Raw genomic sequence first — 20,337 nt, 5'->3', positions numbered from 1 at the left:
CTTCAAGTACAAAGTGAAGACAGGTCTACCTACCTTCTCAGACCATGGCATTGGATCTGAGCCACGCATCCTCAGAGGACCTCACGATGCGTCGGAGAATCGCCGTCCCTCCGCCGTTGATTGATCCGAGACAAGAAGTCTCAATCAGGAATATCCTCCTCAGGCTCACGGATGACAACCTGCCCTCCAACTCCGTTATTCTTCTCCATCTGACGTAGCATCCACGCCTTGGGCGGGCCAGGCTCCTTCCAGTCTCGAAAGGGCTCATTGAGCGTCCAGGTGTGGAAGCTTGGATAGACGTACTCAATCGAGTCGATCCACTTGACGCCGATGTTGAGCTCCTTGACAATGCCCTCCAACTTCAGACCTGGGTAGCAGTATTGGAGGACTTCATCTTCGACCAGGAACTCGTACTTCTCGCCGATCTTGGCCTTCTGTTCTGCTATGACGCTCTTGGGGAGGTCTTTTGGCGCCCGGTGCGGAAGATCCCAACGGATGCAGTGCAACTTACCCGTAGGCTTGATGACGGTGCCCTTGACTTGATCACTGCTGTAGATGACCTCGGCTTGGCCAGCGCACTCTTCAACACGCACGACTTCAAGACCCATCTCCTCTTCAGAGATGACGGCGAGTTGAAGCTCTTGCTTCATGACCTTCTGGAGGTTGTTCAGACACTCCTCACTGCCATGAGCGAAGATGCCAGTGGTGAAGACATGCAGTGCGTCCTCATCGGAGAGTCCGATCGTGTCTCCTTCCAACACCCAGTCGGCACCTGGATCGGCAGGCCGGATCGAAGCGTACCTCCCACCACAGCGAGTGGAGCAGGCGATGTTGAAGTTGCCTGGTAGATGCTTGTTGGCCTGGGCGAGCGTCTTGAACTCTTGATCGGCCATCTCGCACACTTGACGAGCCTTCATGATCTGTTGCTTGTACTCTGGGCAGACGTCGTGGACGAGCAGGTAGTTGTAGAAGTTGCAGAGAATGTTGGTGGTGGACTCGACAATCTTCGCGTCCTGCCAATCGAAATGCGCCATGAAGTGGGAGGACAGAAATGCCTTGGCCATGCCTTCGAAGTCCACAACCCACGTCACTTCGCCGTCCTCGGGGTCGATACCGTCAATAACGGCGGAGGACACTGCAAATGGCGACTTCATCAGCACAACTTGCTCCCTGTCCAACTCCATCTCTTTCATGTCCTGCTCAGTCAAGCCTCCAGTGAATTGGTGCGGGCCCGAGCTGAATCCGCCGAACGTGAGGAACTTGGAGAAGATTTGGAGCGTCAGCTGGTGTATCTTGCGCTTGGACATGTACCGAGCGACGGCACTGTCCATGCGGGAGGTGAAAGACTCGTCTGGGTCGAAGAGGGTGCGCTCTTGTTCGTACTCGGTGGGAGTAACGATGTCGACAAAGTTCTTCTCGAATCCCGTCGGCTTGAGGAAGTTCTTCGTAAGCCACGGCTTCTCGACGAGCTCCTTGTTTCGGGCTTTCTTGGGGTCTTCTCGAGCTGTAGCAGTGACTGTAGTGTAGTTCGAATGATCAGCGGCTCGGTCAATCATAAAAGATCGGGGATAGGGAGGGGGTTGTTAAACTCACTGGGCACCTTGAGTGGCTCCTTGCGACGAATGAACTTGTTCTTCCACACCTCGAGCTTCTCGCTCTGGCAGAGAGATGCCTTCACACGAGCTGGCGGCTTGAAGCTGCGCATCTTCTTCCAGCTCAAGATCTCGTTGAGGGACACCCATTCTTGACCGGAGGGGCCGGTTTTGGAGAGAAGATGGGCGTCGTGGGGGAGGTTATCATCGCTGAAGTAGTACTCTACCTGTCGAATTATCTCCGCGGCCTGGGGGTGCGACTCGACTGCGGCTGGGGCGATCGGTGGCGTGGTAGTGTTGGTGTTCGGCGGGGATGGGGTCGATATGGCGGCATCGTCGCCGTGGGTGATCGGCTCGGGCTGCTGCTGGTTAGGAGATTTCTCCCCGTGCTCCACCGGTGACTGCATGTCGTTGGATGGCATGAGATGCTTGGTCGAGGTGTGGTCAGTGGGGAGGGGATGCTGTTGGGTCAGTTCCACGCGGAGATGGATGATTTAAGTAGTAGCGACCCGTGGAAGCTGCTAGAGCATGTGAAAGCCGTGAGCTGGCCTTTCAACTTCACCGAATCTTCTGAAACGGGCTGTCTGTCATGTGGACTTTGAAGTTGGTGAAAGTGAAGTCAAGAAGGAAACACGCGACGCGCAGGTGGTCGGCGTGCCACGCAAAGTCATGGGACGGAGGGAGAAACCAAAATCCGGCCAACCTCCCCCTTTTCACAACTTCATCCCCGCATCCCTCGAAACGACTACGCTTTCAATCGCAGTTCAGATCGCTTAGATGGCTAGTCGGCGACGGGGATGCATGTTCCATCTCGATCTGAAACGATTCTTGCCTTCCTGTTTTCTACCCTCCTCGTTCCGCTGGAATGCAAGGAAACGATACGTCCGATCTTCGATCTCCATCCCCCGTGTTCTAGTAGCGACCGAACATCAAGCTGTCCTTCGAATTGCTTAGACGGCTCGCGAGCAATGGGGATCAATGTTCCACTTGCTGCTTGACCAACAGCTCCGTCATCTTCTCGATTCGCTTTCCACATCCCTCGTTGGCTGCTCCTGCCGTCTCGATGATAACGGTGGTGGTCTTCGAAAGGATTGAACGGGTCGATGGTGTGTTTAAATGGGCACGAGGCGGCAACTGTATGGTCAGCCTCTGATCAAAGGGCTTGGGCAACCCAAAGTCTGGGAGTATTCGATTGGTTGGCTGACAGTATTACTTTTCTGATGGCAGTGATTCGCGCGACCACATTTCGTTGCTGCCAAGCTTCACCTGGCATTATTTATACGCTACTTTAGTGGCTCGCACGGGCACGCATTGCGGTACTGCGAAAGCCTGTAAACAATTTCTTGCGCATTTAAAAGCCTTACTGGTCGCTTTCTTCTTTCTCTTCTGTTCATCAGCGCCATCACCAGCAACATCGCTTGCGATACACTCCCTCTTGAAACCGACCACGCCTAGCGAAAGTTCGCCATCGAGACCATCATCATGGACCCATCACCTTCAATCGCCGGCTGGTACTCATACGCCAACCTCGAGACCGCAGAAAAGTACCGCGCATTCACCATGCTCGGATGCTTCATTATCGGACTCTTCATTATGGTCCTGGCAGCCAAGTACCACTGGGATCTGGCATCTCCCCCACCACGTCTATTTCTCTGGATGAGCTGCCTTTTCGCCGCCACGACGATTGCCTATTTAGCCGCGGAAGTCCTCACGCACACATACCTTGACTTTTTACCCAACACCTGCGACGCCATGATCGAGCTCGCAGGGCCCAGGCGTGGCAACTTCTCGTACCCATGTCAGCGAGACTTGCTCATTCGATGGTTCAACCAAGCCATCACGGCTGGCCATTTCAATGTGGAACAGTTGCTGAGGATCAAGAGGGTGAAGTTGACTCTCGGGCCGGTTCTTGGGTGTTCTTTTGCCATCGCACTTGAGGAATTTGCGAGATGGGCGGAAAATCGGCCGATTCGATTGGGCGACGAAAAGGACATGCGTGAACTGGAGGAACAGAAGTCTGTTTGGGGAGTATGCCCTCATTGCTCTCGTTCCCGTCAAAGTGGAACGCATTGAACTGCCATCTCTCAGAAGTTTCACAAGCATCTGCGTTGCCGACTGCACTCCGAGCTGCTCAGACGGGCTAGGAGTAGTGGGGAACAACGAGGGTATGCATGCAGACCGCCCGATGACTGTTGCCAAGCACTACATATTGCTCAGATCCATGTTCAAAAAGTCGATACTCTGCTGGGTCCCATCCATCCAGTTGTCGACAAAGGTGTACATGCCGTCCAAATTGGAAGGGTCGAACTGGCCCCAATTGAGCGCAGAGTTTTGAGCCGCGTTGCTGTATCCGGTCATCTGAGCAGGATCAAAGGCTTGCTGGATGTCTTCTCTCCGCACAATGGCTTCGGTCTGTACAGGTGCAGTACTCGGTACCATGGCATTCGTACCGACATATGCCTTGGCAACGGAGCAGAAGATTGCGCACGCGTTTCGAAAGCGGGTCGTTCCTTCAGATGAATCTGGCAGGTTCTCGAGAGAGTTGTAGAACTGCAAGAGAAGCTCGAGGTCGCGGCCGTCGAATGAGGATATGACGTGCAAGAAGACAACGATGATGGGTGTGAAGGTGCCGTATAAAAGGTTCCAGCTTAGATAGACGTGGACCATTTCTCCGTTGACAAATCCGCGAGTATGGTCGAGCGCTTCGAGATGGCATTCAATGCTCCGGCAAGCTGCTTGATAGCATGCAGGCGTGATGGTTCCAGGCGAGGCGCTGGTCGCATAGGTGCCGCGATGGATCGTGGATATCAAGGAGTACCAAACAACCTTGGTAGGCACAATGTATATAGTTTTGAAGTATTCCAGTCTATAGCAGTCCGGTACTTCTGACTGTAAGGCTTTTGGTCAGTAACAACAGTTCAACCTTGCGGTATATCAGCTTACAGGCATGTATTGCTGCCACCAGTTCTTCAAGCTCTGCTCTAGCTCTGCTGCGATAGCAAGACGCTCTTCGTTCGTTTTCCTGAGCGCAGCCGCGGTGTACAAACGAGTGTAGATCATGCCTTCGATCTTGGCCATATTGTAGAAAGCTTGATTAGCATGGTCCCAGGGCGCAAACCTGGGGTCGGGCGATGCGTCAAACATCTCGACATCAATATCATCATCTTGGATGGTTGGCGATTGCCCGAGTGTCAAGGACACCGATTTGTCGTGGGTGTAAATCGACCAAAACAGCCGACGTCTATTGTTGGCATCTTCTGCCGTCAGGTCGGCATAGGACGCCTTGCGATGAAGTCCTAGACTGAGAGCATGTCGTGCAGCACAGCTAGTGTTCATCCAGCATGTGTTGACGTCTGTCCTATCTTGTCCCCATGTTGCCTAAAAGTCTGTCAGACGTGCTTTCTTCAGATAACAGACACACGCACCGCAATCCTGAGAGCTTTTGTGTTGTCCAGAGTAGGGTTTGCAAATACTTCGTATGTCTTTATGGCTGATTCGAAGTTCTTCTCGCACAAAGACATGATCTCAGCATAGTCAAATTGTTCTGGGAAAGGCATTCCCGGCCGAAGGACCCACTCTCTGAGCAGGAACACCATGATCCCATGCATGGTGGCGAGCTGTCCGAGTGAGATGGGCTCAGTGGGAAAGTAAGCTGCCTGACACAGCCTCTCGAGATCGGAGATAGTCCCAAATCCATACGCAAGGAGTGATAACGAGGGCTCCATCTTGAAGACTTTCAAAAGCTGGACCACAAAGTCTGTGGGTGGCAGGTCCATGTTAGTCGCCGTTTTTGAGATCTTGCGTTTGCTTTCTTTCGGAGAGCTCCCCGTTGTGGCAGAGCTACTTGTATGCACGAGATCACGCAACGACCTGAGGCCATCTTGAGCAGCAGCCAACTGTGCCTGGTCTCGGGCGAAGATTTGAGATGCCTCGCCAGCATCGATTGCCTGATTAGCAAAAGAAGATACACCTTCAAATACCGAGTGAGGACTGTCACTTGAGGCGGACTGTTCTACCTCCGGCCCTGGGAGCGATTTTGGAGAAGCTGTAGAAGTTCGACGCTCGCTCAACGTCAGCAGATGTTGAACAGATTGCCTGATCTCCTCGATGTTCTGGGAAAGCAATTTGATATCATCTTTCCTGTATGTCGTCTTAGCGGGGTGGAATCGTCAAATCAAAACATCAACATACTCTCCAACAGCTGCTGGCCTACGAGCCGGAGCAGAGCGAACTTGGGTCTTGGCGGAGGAAATCTGACATTGAATGCCAGACGCCTCGCAACTCGAGCAGGGAAATTGGCGACTACATTTGATCTGACACCACAGCCGTCAATCATCTGCAGAGAGGACAGGATCTGGTCAACGCACTTTGCGGATTCTACAATTTGCGCACTTCTCGCCGTCAGCTTTTGTACGCATCCAAAAGCAGCTCAGCAATCACCCACCGCCTTGGGTATCACAGACATAGGTCGTTCACCGTCCATGATGATCGCGCATGTGGCTATCGAAGGGACCAGAGAATTGTTACAGGCGAGAGGAGTGCTCGTCGTGGCCTCGTGAGCGAAAGGGCCAAGACACAGCAGAGTTCTTCGTTACGGCAGATGTGACGCCACCTCGCGATCTCGTCTTAGCAGCGGACTTGGAGGAGGGCCGCGGGTTTTGGGAGATGCTTGCGAAGGAATGCTTGTCCTGTCATTACTCACCCAGCTGACTGATTGTCTGGCCGTCTCCCGATGTCAGCAAGGGCAGTTCAAGTTGTTGCCTGTCCACTCTTCGGCGCTGGGAATCCTGGGATGGTGTCGGTATCAGGTCTACGAAGAGTCCAGAAATAGGAAGTCTCTTGGCAGTTGGTCCAGTTTGGCGATGAGTGGTGCAGGGAATAATACTGAGATGGAGTGAGGTGAAGATGAAGGTGTCGTCGGAGAAGGGCTGGCCTTCTGGTGGTCCGTGCCACGCCGAATCCCGACCCCAATCTTCTCCTCGTTCCCGTACAGCATCGTCCCTGCTTCTGCGTCTCATGCCCATCCATTTTTGGGCGGAACAACAGCAACTCCCACAACTTTGCAGCCTGGCATCCAACTACTTGGGGTCGTGAACTCTCATGACAATGGTCTGGTTTTTCCCGGAGCCGGACATGACCGCTCGTTGTTCCCTTGATCTAGAGGCCCTGGAACCGCTGTCAGTAATGCAGCCATATGACAAGGCCAATGAGGCAGTGCAGGACAAAGTAGTATATTCAAAGTGAGTGCGAGAAGCTCTGTTAAGTACAGAGCAAAAGCAGACCGTCCCCGCGGGATGCGAGGGGAGTGAATGACCTCGCTTATTGTCCTTATTTGCACCTCGAGCCGACTGTCTATAGTGCATTGATACCGTCGGACGGTCTGCCATGAGCCAGTCATCAAGTGCTGTGCGCAGTGGAAGTGGAGGGTGCATATGTCTCGTCAAACGCTTGTAAAGCCAAAGGACCCAGGGACAAAATGCCATGCTCAAGAGACTGCGAGTGACGACAGTTGGACTTACCCTCACAAGAAAAGCCTTTCCAACACAGGATCTAGCAACAGACAGCTCTACCTTGTCTTGATGACGAGAGGGTCTTTGCAGCTCTGCACGTTCCAACCACTCTCTGGTGGCAACACCCCTCGGAATCCTGCTCTGGCAGATCGATGCCACGGAGAGAGCATGCATATCGTAGACTGGACCAACATCTAACAATGTTGTATCCATGAGTCCAAGCAGTTGCTCGGACTTCGTTCAGCAACGAGAAATGCCTGCTCGTGGCAGGGCTGCGCGCGCGTTGCTTCCTCCGCGCTTTCCACGGACTCTGGCTTCGTAGGGGCTGTGCCAAGCCAGTATAGCATCACAGCCTTGAGCCTCAATGCCAACAAGCACGATTGTAAGAGACATACTAAAGAGACGACAGTGCGTGCAAGATGAAGTCGGCTATCATCACAGCAGCATACATCACAACACAATGTCATCCACCATTCCCCGGCCTCCGGGATACCCAATAGTGGGCAATCTTTTCGATGTCGATCCGACCAACTCCATCAAGAGTCTAGACGACCTTGCCGATAAATATGGTCAGACTGATATCCTCCGTCTTATCTTTGCTCGTGGCTAATGATTTGCAGGCGAGATTTATAGCCTGAAGTTCTTCGGGAACGAAGCCTACTTCATTTCATCAGTCGATCTCGTTGAAGAAGTATGCGATGAGACCCGGTTCGAGAAGAAGGTTGAAGAGACTCTCGTTGAGGTCAGAAATGGCGTCCACGATGGCCTGGTATGGAGTTCTGTCCGTGAAAGCTCTGCTGACCTTGCTAACGTGGTCTTTCGTAGTTCACCGCGCACAACGATGAACCAAACTGGGGTATAGCCCATCGCATGTTGATGCCCGCGTTTGGTCCCATCTCCATCAAGGACATTTTCAACGAAATGCACGATATAGCCAGCCAGCTAGTGTCAAAGTGGGCGAGGATTGATCATGATACACCCATCCAGATCACCGACGACACTACTCGCCTTGCTTTCGATACCGTCGCACTCTGCGCTGCGGGGATGCGCATCAACTCCTTCTATCGTGAAGACATGCACCCTTTCATTGACGCCATGGCGGACTTTCTCACCGAATCTGGTCTGAGGAGCGATAGGACCGCCGTCGAGACACTACTAAACCCAGGTCTCGAGAAAAAGTATCGACGAGATATCGAACTTCTGAGATCGACAGCGCAGGAGTGCATCGATAATCGACGGGCGAACCCCACGGACAAGAAAGACTTGTTGAACGCCATGTTATACGGTAAAGATCCCAAGACTGGACAGCAACTCACAGAGGAGTGTGTCATAGATAATATGATCACTTTCCTCATTGCTGGTAAGATTTGATCAAGCCCAAGATTTCATACATGATACAATTGACAACGTGTTAGGACACGAGACTACTTCTGGACTTCTATCGTTCACGATATACAACCTTCTCAAGAACCCGGAAGCTCTACAGAAAGCACAGCAGGAGGTCGACACAGTGGTTGGAAGTGGTCCAATCCAATTCCAGCACATGTCAAAGCTGCCATACATTGAAGCAGTATTGCGGGAGACCCTTCGTCTTACTCCGACAGTGCCTTCCATTGCGGTCACACCGAAACGCGGCACGAAAGAATCTGTGATCTTAAAGGGCAAATATGTCATCCCTGCTGACGCTACTATCTACTGCCAGTTCACCAAGAGCCAGAAGGACCCAAGCGTCTTCGGGGAGGATGCCACGGAATACAAGCCGGAACGCATGCTGGATGAGAAGTTCCGACGGTTGCGACATGGGGCTTGGAAGGCAAGTGAAGTACATGTACCCTTGTTGTTCCGCTCAAAGTGGAACGAATTGCATTGTTATCCCCAAAACTTTCGACCTGTCCAAACATTCTAGAAAACGATCAAGAGCTTGGACAGCTCGCGAGTTTTGGGGATAATGTTCCACTTTGAACGTTACAAGAAGGAAAGAAGATATTTCTTGCGAGTACTCTGGACTAATTCATTTGTTAGCCTTTCGGAAACGGGGCAAGGGCCTGCATTGGACGCCCGTTCGCCTGGCAGGAGGCCATTCTCGCCATGACCATGATCCTGCAAAACTTCAACTTGCGATTCACTGATCCTAGCTATCAACTGCGTATCCACGAGACTCTTACGCAGAAACCGTTAGGACTCCAAATCAAGGCCAGTCTGAGGGCAGGAATTGATCCTGTTAAGCTCCCGCAGAAGCTGCATTCGGGCGCGCCTGTAAATGGAGACGTAGTACATGCACCCAGTGCAGCATCAACGACGAATGGCGATGGAAAGCCCATCACGATCCTATTCGGTTCGTCTGCCGGCACATGCGAAGGTCTCGCTCATACGCTCGGCTCTGCTGCTCGAGGACGAGGATTCAAGCCCGATATCCGGACGCTGGATGAAGCGGTGGACAACTTCCCCACCGACCACCCTGTCGTGATCATTGCGTCTTCGTACGAAGGTCTACCTCCCGATAACGCCAAGATCTTCATGGAATGGTTGAAGTCCACCAACTCGGACTTGTCCAAGGCCAGCTTCGCGGTCTTTGGTTGCGGCCACCGAGATTGGGTTTCCACCTATCAAAAAGTCCCAGCCACGATCGAGGAGCTTCTTGTCAAGAAGGGCGCCACGCTCTTTGCACCTCGCGGCGAGACTGATGTATCTAAAGGCGCCATCTTCGATGACTTCGATGCGTGGATGGACGTCCTAGCCGACAAGCTCTCTGCAGGTAACGAGGAGGCCTCGTCGCCTTTATCCGCAAGCTTCAATGTCCAGGTATCGACCAACGCTCGATCTGGTCATCTCCGCTACAACCACATGCACCATTCCAAGGTTGTTAGCAATGAGCGAATTGCAGGGACGGATGCCCCGGAGAAGAGGACACCGGAGAAGAGGCATCTGGTCCTCCAACTACCGACCGATATGCGCTATGAAGCTGGGGATTATCTGGCCGTGTTACCAGTCAATCATACTCACACCATATCGAGGGTATTACGCCGCTTCTCCTTGCCTTGGGACGCTGCCATGACGATCACAGATGGGACGCATGCCACCATCCCGGCCAACACAGAGCTATCCGTAGCAGCAGTCCTCGCCTCATACGTCGAGCTAAGCATGCCGGCGACTCGCAGAAACAAGGAGATTCTCTCCAAATGCACAGAGAACAGGTTGGAAGACGAGAGCATGAGTGGCTCAGTCATCGATATTCTGGAGAGATATCCGGAGATAAAGCTTCCTTTCCCAACATTCCTGGCGATGCTACCGGCGTTACGACTCCGCCAATATAGCATATCCTCGTCATCCCTGGCAGACCCCTCCACGGCCAGTATCACCTTTAGCGTGCTGGAGACAGAGAAGCATCTTGGCGCGGCAACGACCTATCTCAAAGATCTGGAACCCGGCTCAACAATTCAGATCGCGGTCAAGCAGTGCTCGAATGCGTTCCGTCTACCCCTGGACGACACTATCCCCCTAATCATGGCCTGCGCGGGTTCAGGAGTCGCCCCCTTCCGTGGCTTCGTCCAAGAACGAGCTGCGAAGAAAGCGTCCGGAAAGGAGGTGGGCGAAGCTGTGCTCTTCGTCGGATGTCGCGGCGAAAGCGATATGGTCTTCGCTAAAGAATTCGCTGAATGGGAAGCCCAAGGAGTCGTCAAAGTCTTCCCCGCGTACAGTCGACAGTCTGAGCTCACGAAAGGCTGCAAGTACGTTCAAGATCGACTGTGGTCGGAGAGAGAGCTCGTTTCTCGCCTTTTCGACCAGCAAGGTGCTAGGGCGTATGTCTGTGGGAGCAGCAAGATCGGACAGGGGATCTCAGAGGCAGTGGCCAAGATCGTCTGCGAGCAGGGTGAGAAGGATGGGGAGCCAACGACCTACGAAGAAGCGTTAAAATGGTGGCAGGATCTCAGGGGGGATCGATACGCCGTGGACGTCTTCGATTAATGGTCGGTGTTCCGCTGAAAGTGGTATTCATCCCCATTACTTCCACGCCTATCAAGCAGTCTGAAGGGCAGTTCGTAGCGTAGTCGCTTATGAAAAGTCGGGTATATGGCAGTTCTATAAGTTTCACTTTGACCAGCAGGAGGAGGGTAGATACAGAGACACGATTAACGACCACCGCAATCCAATTCACGATCACTGCGTCCCCCTGACCACATTCCCCACCTCAATCTTCACCTCCTCCCACCCACATGTCCTGTACGAATTCGCCGCATCGATGAATTTGCCCTCATCCGGCAACACGTCGCTTTCATAATAGGGATCCTCAAGGGCCTTCTTCAGACATTCCACATTCGGCACCGTGAGCTCCACATGTCCATCAAACTGCAGCACATTCGATCCGCCGAGTCCCGTCCAGACTTCGGTGGATTGCGTTTTCGTTTGGGTCGGGGTGTGGTACTACAATGTACAATCAACCAAGAGCAAGAGGGAAAGAAGAGGTGGAAGTGTCTCGGAGGAGGCATGGGACTTTACCTGAACGTATCGAATAACCCCATGCTTCGCGAGCCATTTCTCGACGATGGGAGCGTGGATTTCCGTCCAGTACTTGTGGAACTCTTCTTCGCTCATGTCCTGGCGGCGTTTGATGAGCATGCTGAATTTGAGGACGGAGGCGCGTTGTTGAACCATTGTTGCTGACGTCTTCGGAAGCCTGAGGAGGTGGGTGGGATATGTGCTAGGAACATGTGTGAAGTACGAAAATATATGGCTCTTGCCATTACTACACCTTACGCTTACCCCTCCCAGTTCAGATTAGAAAGATCAGAGATCTTCCTCATGCCTCGTCTCGATGTCATGGCACTTATCCGATGAGTTGATCGTGAGCTGTTCCTGCTCCAGGTCATGAGGGGTAAGGAAGCTCAGTCTTCTGAAGGATGGAGATACAACAATCGATGTATCCTTACCCCCCTCGCTCCGGTCAAAGAGGCATATCTATCCCCATTACTCCCAAGCTGTCTAAGCGGCTTGGGCTGCGACTAGCAGCATAGTCGCTTGTAAAAAGTCGGGGGGAGAGAGAGAGCAATTGCATACATTCGTAGTTGCGCATGTGATAGAGTTGTTAGTGGAGTGGTAAGTGAATGTTTGGAGCGAAGTGGGCTGGTCCCTTGCAGCTGCCGATTGCATCATCGCCAAAGCTGCCTGGAAGCTCCCTGCACTGCACATCCACCTACCTTCCTTCAAACAAACACCAACCACCCACTTGTTTCCTCCAACAACTCGCCACCGCCAGCTCCTCAAGCCCACGAAAATGGCCACCGCCACCGTAAAACCCCCGAAACGCTTCATCCCCCTCGAAAACAACCCCGAAGTAATGACCACCCTCCTCCACACCCTCGGCCTCTCTCCGACCCTCCAATTCCACGACGTCTACAGCATCTCCGACCCGGACCTCCTCTCCTTCGTCCCTCGTCCCGCCCACGCCCTCCTCCTCGTCTTCCCCGTCTCCCAAACCTACGAGAAATTCCGACACGAGGAAGACGCCTCCAAAACCGAGTACGAAGGCAGCGGGGACAGCGAAGAAGTGGTGTGGTACAAGCAGACGATCGGGAACGCGTGCGGGCTGATTGGGCTGTTGCATGGGGTGAGCAATGGGGAGGCGAGGAAACAGGTGCGGGCGGGAAGTGCGCTGGACGAGTTGATACGGAAGGCGGTGCCGCTGAAGCCGCGCGAGCGGGCGGCGTTGCTGGAGGAGACGGAGGCGCTGGAGACGGCGCATCAGGCGGCGGCGCAGACGGGAGATAGCGCGGCACCGAGCGCGGACGAGAGTGTGGATTTGCATTATGTGTGTTTTGTCAAGAGTGCGAAGGGGGATTTGTGGGAGATGGATGGGCGGCGGAAGGGGCCGTTGAATCGGGGGAGTTTGCCGGAGGGGGAGGATGTGTTGGGGCCGGAGGCGTTGGAGAAGGGGGTGAAGGCGTTCTTGAAGAGGGAGGAGGAGGCGGGTGGTGGGGAGTTGAGGTTTAGTTTGATTACGTTGGCGGAGGCGCTGGATTGATGAGACGGTGCTCATTGAACGGCGAGCAAGCTTCACACTCGACGGCAATGAGAGGGTCTTGGTGTCGAGATCATGGCTACGCGAAGCCCGACGACACGACTTGAAGGTGGACAAAACAGCGAGGGCCACCGCATCGACTTGGATCCGCTCGTCGTCTGCACACCCACCAGCGGGCTCTATCTTGATGGCGTAGAACAGAGAACTGTCTCGGGCTTCGGGAGCGTTCTGCCATCAAGTAGCGTATGTCAAGCGAACTTGAGTTCTAGACGACCTCGAGATTGCTTGTGCTACAGGTATTTGATGAAGACAAAGAAGATACTCCATGACCAAACCAATAAAAGACCTTGAGCCGTCTATAAAATACTGGAGTAATGTCAATACTAGAGAAAGTGGGCATCCTCTGCCTGCTAGGACCGTTCGGACCGAGGCTGTGATGCTGGTGCCGGTGTCTCGCCCTGCTCCCTGGCCCAACCCTCATAGCCCTCGGGAAACTTTTCGACCAATCTTCTCATGGCCTCCATCGAGCTATCGAGGATGTTCAGCAAGGCGTTCACATCAAAGACCCTGCTGCAGATATGCTTACTAGGATCTGTAGCGCATATCTCCGGGATATATGGCGAGGCCTTTCATCTCCCATCGCCTTTTCATACACATGTAAGCCAGCCGCTCACGGAATTCGAACATTTCGACTTACAGAATATACAAGGCATTACGATCCTCGAAGTCCGCCTCAGGTGCAGAGATAGGGAAATACCCGCAATATGCCTCCAGATATGCCCTCCCGAGTCGATGTCGTGCAAGACCCCAAGGAGCAAGATCCCCTTTTCCTCATTATCAGTCTGAATGGCACGAAGAGGCCAAGAAGGACGAAATACCCACATTCATTATGAGCATACAAGCACGTCGCATCGTAGACAACGGGCTCCAAAGCCTCCCAGTCCACCACGGAGACATTCCCTGTATACAGATCCCCATGAACCAGGCAGGGTGTGATGCTTCGCCCGCCGGACTCCAGCGGCCGCAGCAGGCGCGGGATGACCTTTTCCACGACCTGGTCGAACAGGTTTCTGAACTCCCGCCCGGGGTCTTGGGCCGCTTCAATCGTCCGCATCAGATCTCTCATGTAATTGGTGACGAACACCTCCCAGGAGTCAGTCCACGTCGTATACTGCGCCATTCGGCCCAGATAGTTCGGCACGGGGAATCCGTATCGTCCATCGGGGGAGGCGGATACGGTGTGCAGGTGGGCGATTTTCGCGGCAAAGCGATGCACATCGGGCAGCTCGTCGATCATGGCGACGAACTCGCAGAGGAAGAAGTGGATGCTTGCGTCGGAGGCGTAGACACCGCTCGCGATGGGGGCGGGCGTTGAGTGAGGAAGATAACCGTGTAGGAGCCTCACCGACTCGAGCTCGCCGGCGACCATGGCTCGTCCCATGGAGCCGGAAGTGAGCTGTGGGTTGACTCTGCAGTAAGCATTCGAGGCATTGCAATTTACATGGGGTGTGGGTTCAGATAACCTTATGAAGAACGACCGCTGGCTTCCATCGGCCTGTTCAGTGTCGATTCTGGCGGTTCGAGACCAGACACTCGCTCCGTGCGGGACCGTGTCGAGGACGCGGGTTCCTTGGGGGATTATAGACAAAGGGGTTATGTCAGGCTTGCTCTGGTGCGCCGTGGTGGTAGTAGAGCGTACCTGCGAGGACGTTTGGATCGGCAAACTTCGTCCATCGCTCGTCAGGCTGGTGAGCTTTGTCTTTGTCGGATATGACGTTGTTCTGCAAAACCATGACTGGGCGGAGGTGTTGATGTCGCCGTATAGTGAGATGTGAAGTAGATATGGAGTGTGCGGGCAGGTTCTGGATTCGAGGGCTTGTGTTGTGTACTGGGGTGACTATAGCAGGCGTTTTGTTCAGCTGCTCGGCGTCAAGTGCTCGATTTTGTCAGTTGGCTTTCAAGTCAGCCGATTTTTGACCAAGTTGCAAACTTGCCATACATGTCTCTGCCCTTTGATCTTCTCTACCCAGGACAACCCCGTGAAGACATCGCCCTCACGCCAGACCACGCAAACGCTTCGAACGCATCAAAAAACCAACACGGACATTGACTCGAATCACAACTCCCCCTTCCACTCCCTCACATACAACCCCTGCCCATCCCCCTCAAAAGGCGCACACATCTCCTTCCAAGGAATATAAACCCCATCGTCCCGCCACGCACCACCTTTTCCATCCTTCCCAGGCCCCATGGGCGTCGTCTTCCCATCCGGTCTCGCCTGCTGCCATCTCACGCCATCCACTTCAGCCAGCGTAGCCGGCCCTTTGCTTTTACCCTGCTTCCTCTTCGACGCCTTCATGAGCGCTTCGCCGTGCGGATGGAACCACATCCTCGGCCACCAGCGGTCTCGGACCGTCTTGTCGCCCGTGACGTGGAAGAGGCCAAAGGGGGAATGCGTGATGGAGTTGGCGCCGAGCATCATGTCTTTCCAGGGCTTTTGGTCGGGGAAGTCTTTGGGGCTGGCGGCGAAGGGGCCTTCGCTCCGCTCTACATCCTCTCTTAATGTCCATTGATCGATCCTGGGAGGGGCGTTTCCATCCGCAGGACTTGACCCGTTGAACCTCATCCACAGGACGTGGAACTCGAACGCCGCAGCCGTCTGGAAGAGATCCATTTCGTAATCCAGACAGATCCCATACTCCGTCTTCTTCCCCTCGGGAATCTGCGGCACGATAACCTCGACGTCGTCGCCGTAATCAGGCATGTCGACTTCTCCATCATTCTTCAACTTCATCCTGTTGATCTCCTGCTCCGCCCACACCTCGGCGAAGTAGTACTGATCGCTACCGTGGAACTCCCACCCAGAATCATACTGTCTCGAGAGCATATCCATCGTGGCGCTGAACATCTCCCTCATCTCCTTCGCAGGACCCATGATCGTCCCCGAATTCAGCCAGCGCGGTCGCACGGTCAACATATTCGTATCCGTCTCCGGACCGAAAGAATTCGGCGGAAGGTAGGACTGCGGCACCGCCCAAACCGCCGGATCACCAGGTCCTTGCGGCCAGAAGATCTTGTCCGGGCCGAAGATGAGGCTGTGCTTGACTTCGCCGCCGCCGTGGTCTTTCCCCAGGATGCCCTCGTCTCGGAGACGGGCGTCGTTCTTGCGGATCACGTCGTAGTAGCGCGATATGAGCACTTCCGGGCGGAGTTGAAGCCATATGTCGTAAGCGTCTAAGATCAAGACCATGTCCTTATCCGCGCTGGTCGGTAGTGATCGTAGATACGTCAAGGTCTCTGTAATCTTGAAGAGGTGGGTCTCCGTGCCATTGTACACGCCTCGTCCATCCCAGCCCACGAAGATAGGTTCGGGGTAGCCTAAAATCCCCGCTGAGAGGAGTAGTTTGCAGAAATCCAAGTTGGGACCTGTCGCTGGCAGGATGAGGTGGAACTGCCTCTCATCATGCTTGTTATGTCGGAAGCTGTAGAAGTTGCCAGTCTCTGGCGAGGGTGATGATCTACCGCTGCTGGTGAAGTGATATGCCGCTAAGAAGACTAGCAATATGAAGCCGCCGGCCGCAAGGAAGGCGAGGCGTCGTGGAGGGTACATCCTGTGTGTATTCTTCCCGTCATGGAAGGTACGGACTGACGTTGAAGTTGTGGGTGACGTTGCAATCTCGCTACCTTCTCGGCCTCGTCGTCAGCATGCCTTATCGCTCGCTAGACTCGGGTGGGCTTGTCGCAAGTAAAGCGAAGGATGATGTCGAGGGCTGCGGCTGTATAGCGAGTGTGTGGTAGCACAACACCAAGTGCCGTTCCACCGCTGACGCGTGTTCAAACCGCCTCAAACCGTTCTTGGGGACCCTCGGCTGGATTCGATTTGGTGAATGACAGTAAGACTCTCTCCGCGCTCCCCCAGAGTAACCCCATATAACAGACCGACTCCTTCCCCCCTTCGTGTGTTCCTCCCCCGGCGTTTCCGAGCTGGGATGGATCAAAAACGAGTGACTTCCGCGTGTTCTCGTGTGCGGTTCTTGTTGGTCGAGCGAAGCACAGTCTCGTCAGCCCTGCATCAAGCGTAGAAAGGGCAGCATGCGAGAAAGAGACACAGCCCACGCCAACACACTCCTCTTCGTGTGCGCAGTAGTAGTCAACGAATGAACGGCCAGCAAAGACGAGCAGCAGCGTTTCGCAGTTCGTGTTTCGCTCGCACCCCCTCGGGCTTGGCTTGCCAGGTTGGTTGCAAGCTCCATCAAAGTGTCGGGCAGCCAAGAAGTGCCCAAGAGAATCCCACCCGCAAGCAGTGACCAACCAAGGACCGTACCCGTTTTGTTGAACTTGCCACCACTTTACCCACTTCCCGATCAAAGGCAAGCATTTTTCGCTCTTTCGCATTCTATTTTCGTTTCTCTTCTGCACATACACGGGGTGTGCAGCGATAAAAGATTAGTCACGCTACACATACGTAGGATTCCTCATGTCACCATCTCCTCTCCCCGCCTCTTTTGATAACAAACCACCAGCCGGCCAAGTCCGCGGATGGCCGGTTGACGGGCGTGCAAGGATCGGAAGAGCATCATCCCGTTCGTGACCACAGGGAGACTCTTCCTCGGGTAGGGCTGTATGCAGCATTGCTTGAATGAAAAGACCAAGTGGAACCGCAGTAGTGTGCTCGATTAGAAGCCAACGAAGAACCCGGTTTCATCTGTGCATATCCGATCGCACTCGGCGAAAGAAGTGGAGCAAGAGAAGAGACTCGTCTGGAATGTGCGATATCTCTTGGCGAGATTGTCCGATATCAACACTCACGTCTGTCGTGATGGAGTTCGAAGCGGTGCCTGTTTAGTCACGCGACTATACCGCGAAGCGACACCGGCAAGACGTGAAGTCGCAACAACCTTTTTTTCTAGCCTTTCGATCCATTCAAGGCTTGATGTATGTGGCTGAAATGGAGCACGTGTGGTATACTTTGTACTGATGTTTGAACTTCATCACATCTCCAAGCAACCATTCCTGTTTCTTCTGCTCTATACACATTATCCAAAAGTCGCATCATCTACCCTTTCCAGAATGGCTGGCTTCGGCAGTGGCGTCTGAGTGCCACGCGGCCTTCGCCAGAGCATCTGAGAGATCGTCACGCTCTGCACCTTTATTTCCTTCATCAGCAGCGAGATTTCGCGCCAAAGTCGTGTGTCGTGTGCGTGTGCGAGGTACGATTCAGACCGCCCTTTCCCCCTAATAAGCAGAACCAGATCCAAAGGTATGCCGATTACCACCTACGAGGTCGGCTGCCCGGCTTTCCAATGTCTTCCACTGTGAACCCCAACGAAGCCAGCTTGGGTGCATCGACTACATTCCTGCCGTCGAATACAAGTCTCGGTCGCTTCATCGAGCTGGCGATCCGTACCCAGTCCACGCGCTTGTCGGCTGGACGTGATTCTTCGCTCACAACTGCTGAGATGGGGTTGCTGTCGGATGATGAGGGTGCGGGAGTGACGAAGCCGCTGTCACGGAAGTCTGCGTCGCCTTCTGAGCTTGAAGCTGAGTGCGACCGACGAGTCCTCTCGACGAGCTGCTTTCGCACAGCGCTGTCCATGGAATTGATGTCAGGAGTTTGGTCGGTCTTGAACTCGTCCCATTCGGTGAGAATGACCACTGCGCTCGCATCTGCGCAGGCCGAGATGGCATCTCCGAACACTTCAACCTGCTTCTTCACAACCTCTGCTGGGTGTTCGTACGTGAGATCTTGTCGGATTTGCTGCTCGGATACTTGAGGGTCATAGATTGCGATTCGAGCACCTTCGGCGATTAATTGTCCCACAATAGTGATGGCCGCACTCTCTCGAGTGTCGCCCGTGTTCTTCTTGTAGGCAAATCCAAGGATTGCGATCTTCTTCAATCGCAAGGTGTTGTACAGACGCTTGGTGATGCGCTTGGCAAAACGTTCCTTCTGGTATTCGTTGATGTCGACCACAGACTTCCAGTATGCCGAGACTTCTGGTAGATGTAAGGTTTCCGCGATATAGGCCAGGGACAGAACATCCTTCTTGAAGCATGAACCACCGAATCCAGCCGAAGACTTCAACATCTTGGGGCCAATCCTAGTGTCGAGACCGACTGCGAACGCCAACTCCTCAATGTTTGCCCCGGTCGCCTCACATATGGCACTAAGCGAGTTGATGCTCGAGATCCTCTGTGCCAGCATGCAGTTTGCAGCGAGCTTGGCAAGCTCTGACGACCACAGGTTGATGGTGATGATTCGTTCTTGCGGCACCCACGAGCCGTACACCTGCGCAAGGGCACCTGCGGCATGTCGTCCTCTGTCATCCGCCAGTGATCCAATCAGAATGCGGTCCGGTTTCTGTAAGTCGTTGATGGCGGTGCCCTCGGCCAAGAATTCAGGGTTGGAGAGAATGTCGAAGTGTACATCTGGTGAGGCATGGGCATCCAAGATTTCCCGAATGCTATCAGCAGTTCCACAGGGGACAGTCGACTTTTCGACGATGATCTTGTCGCTGGTGGCGACCTCAGCAATGTGTCTCGCAGCAGACTCAACATAAGCCAGATCCGATGCGCCACCAGCGCCCAATCCTACAGTCTTGGTGGGTGTGTTGACAGCGATCAAAATCAGGTCGGCCTCGTCGATCGTCCTAGATATATCCGTGGAAAAGTGAAAGTTCGGGGTTCTGCCGTCGGTGCCATCTCTGGCAAGCTCAACAACCTCGTACAGTCCAGGCTCATAAATGGGCAGCGCCGTTGACTTCCACGCGGCAATCCGCGCCTCACTTAGATCAACCACAGTCACTGCGACGTCTGGATTGTGTTGCGCAATGACCGCGCTGGTTGGTCCACCCTGTCAAGATCACATGTGAGCAGCTGGTTGAAGAGCGGTGGGTATCGGGCAACACTTACGACATATCCTGCGCCGATGCAGCAGATCTTCTTGACCGGCCGGGGAGAGATGCTGCCCATGTTCTGTCTGTTTTACTCTGATGCGCTGTGAGGATGTTTGACTGTCACGCGAGTGCCTCGAAGTAAAAGACAAATTGTCTGCAAAGGTGCACCGTTTTTTCCAGACCAGTGGAATATTATTGAGCCAACCTCCACGTCCGCGGGGTGCACGTGTGTTGCAGGATCAAGGGATTTGGCCGGTCGAACTTTGGGTTGCCACCTCGCCAAAATACAAGCACAAGGTCGAGTTTGCCAGGGCCTATAGACG

The 20,337-nt window shown here is 53.9% G+C and overlaps 9 protein-coding genes across 9 annotated transcripts; 3 read left to right on the top strand and 6 right to left on the bottom strand.

Annotated features, from left to right (window-relative positions):
* Window positions 1-140: 140 nt before the first annotated feature.
* M409DRAFT_69124 (uncharacterized protein) lies at window positions 141-1,999 on the bottom strand (the record flags this gene model as incomplete). The annotated part of the gene is made up of 2 exons (XM_033818142.1): window positions 141-1,504; window positions 1,594-1,999. The coding sequence occupies 2 exons, from the start codon at window positions 1,997-1,999 to the stop codon at window positions 141-143; spliced, it is 1,770 nt and encodes a 589-aa protein (XP_033663447.1).
* Window positions 2,000-3,074: 1,075 nt separating this feature from the next.
* Window positions 3,075-3,665, top strand: M409DRAFT_27179 (uncharacterized protein; the record flags this gene model as incomplete). The annotated part of the gene is made up of 1 exon (XM_033808458.1): window positions 3,075-3,665. One exon carries the CDS (start codon window positions 3,075-3,077, stop codon window positions 3,663-3,665), a length of 591 nt encoding a protein of 196 aa, XP_033663446.1.
* Window positions 3,666-3,794: 129 nt separating this feature from the next.
* Window positions 3,795-5,368, bottom strand: M409DRAFT_69123 (uncharacterized protein; the record flags this gene model as incomplete). The annotated part of the gene is made up of 3 exons (XM_033818141.1): window positions 3,795-4,418; window positions 4,536-4,970; window positions 5,018-5,368. 3 exons carry the CDS (start codon window positions 5,366-5,368, stop codon window positions 3,795-3,797), a joined length of 1,410 nt encoding a protein of 469 aa, XP_033663445.1.
* Window positions 5,369-7,562: 2,194 nt separating this feature from the next.
* Window positions 7,563-11,068, top strand: M409DRAFT_27177 (uncharacterized protein; the record flags this gene model as incomplete). The annotated part of the gene is made up of 5 exons (XM_033808457.1): window positions 7,563-7,671; window positions 7,723-7,871; window positions 7,928-8,462; window positions 8,518-8,924; window positions 9,125-11,068. 5 exons carry the CDS (start codon window positions 7,563-7,565, stop codon window positions 11,066-11,068), a joined length of 3,144 nt encoding a protein of 1,047 aa, XP_033663444.1.
* A 192-nt stretch (window positions 11,069-11,260) lies between these two features.
* M409DRAFT_27176 (uncharacterized protein) lies at window positions 11,261-11,755 on the bottom strand (the record flags this gene model as incomplete). The annotated part of the gene is made up of 2 exons (XM_033808456.1): window positions 11,261-11,524; window positions 11,600-11,755. The coding sequence occupies 2 exons, from the start codon at window positions 11,753-11,755 to the stop codon at window positions 11,261-11,263; spliced, it is 420 nt and encodes a 139-aa protein (XP_033663443.1).
* A 619-nt stretch (window positions 11,756-12,374) lies between these two features.
* On the top strand, window positions 12,375-13,121 carry M409DRAFT_27175 (uncharacterized protein; the record flags this gene model as incomplete). The annotated part of the gene is made up of 1 exon (XM_033808455.1): window positions 12,375-13,121. One exon carries the CDS (start codon window positions 12,375-12,377, stop codon window positions 13,119-13,121), a length of 747 nt encoding a protein of 248 aa, XP_033663442.1.
* A 407-nt stretch (window positions 13,122-13,528) lies between these two features.
* M409DRAFT_27174 (uncharacterized protein) lies at window positions 13,529-14,911 on the bottom strand (the record flags this gene model as incomplete). Its single annotated transcript, XM_033808454.1, has 5 exons — window positions 13,529-13,646; window positions 13,705-13,761; window positions 13,816-13,942; window positions 14,001-14,747; window positions 14,818-14,911. 5 exons carry the CDS (start codon window positions 14,909-14,911, stop codon window positions 13,529-13,531), a joined length of 1,143 nt encoding a protein of 380 aa, XP_033663441.1.
* Window positions 14,912-15,234: 323 nt separating this feature from the next.
* Window positions 15,235-16,728, bottom strand: M409DRAFT_69119 (uncharacterized protein; the record flags this gene model as incomplete). The annotated part of the gene is made up of 1 exon (XM_033818140.1): window positions 15,235-16,728. The coding sequence occupies one exon, from the start codon at window positions 16,726-16,728 to the stop codon at window positions 15,235-15,237; it is 1,494 nt and encodes a 497-aa protein (XP_033663440.1).
* Window positions 16,729-18,387: 1,659 nt separating this feature from the next.
* Window positions 18,388-20,090, bottom strand: M409DRAFT_69118 (uncharacterized protein; the record flags this gene model as incomplete). Its single annotated transcript, XM_033818139.1, has 2 exons — window positions 18,388-19,971; window positions 20,031-20,090. The coding sequence occupies 2 exons, from the start codon at window positions 20,088-20,090 to the stop codon at window positions 18,388-18,390; spliced, it is 1,644 nt and encodes a 547-aa protein (XP_033663439.1).
* Window positions 20,091-20,337: the final 247 nt, after the last annotated feature.

The sequence above is a fragment of the Zasmidium cellare genome, assembly GCF_010093935.1.
Source record: "Zasmidium cellare ATCC 36951 unplaced genomic scaffold M409scaffold_35, whole genome shotgun sequence".
Taxonomy (NCBI): domain Eukaryota; kingdom Fungi; phylum Ascomycota; class Dothideomycetes; order Mycosphaerellales; family Mycosphaerellaceae; genus Zasmidium; species Zasmidium cellare.
The sequence above is the reverse complement of the archived record's forward strand: the minus strand, read 5'-3'. Positions and strand labels throughout refer to the sequence as shown.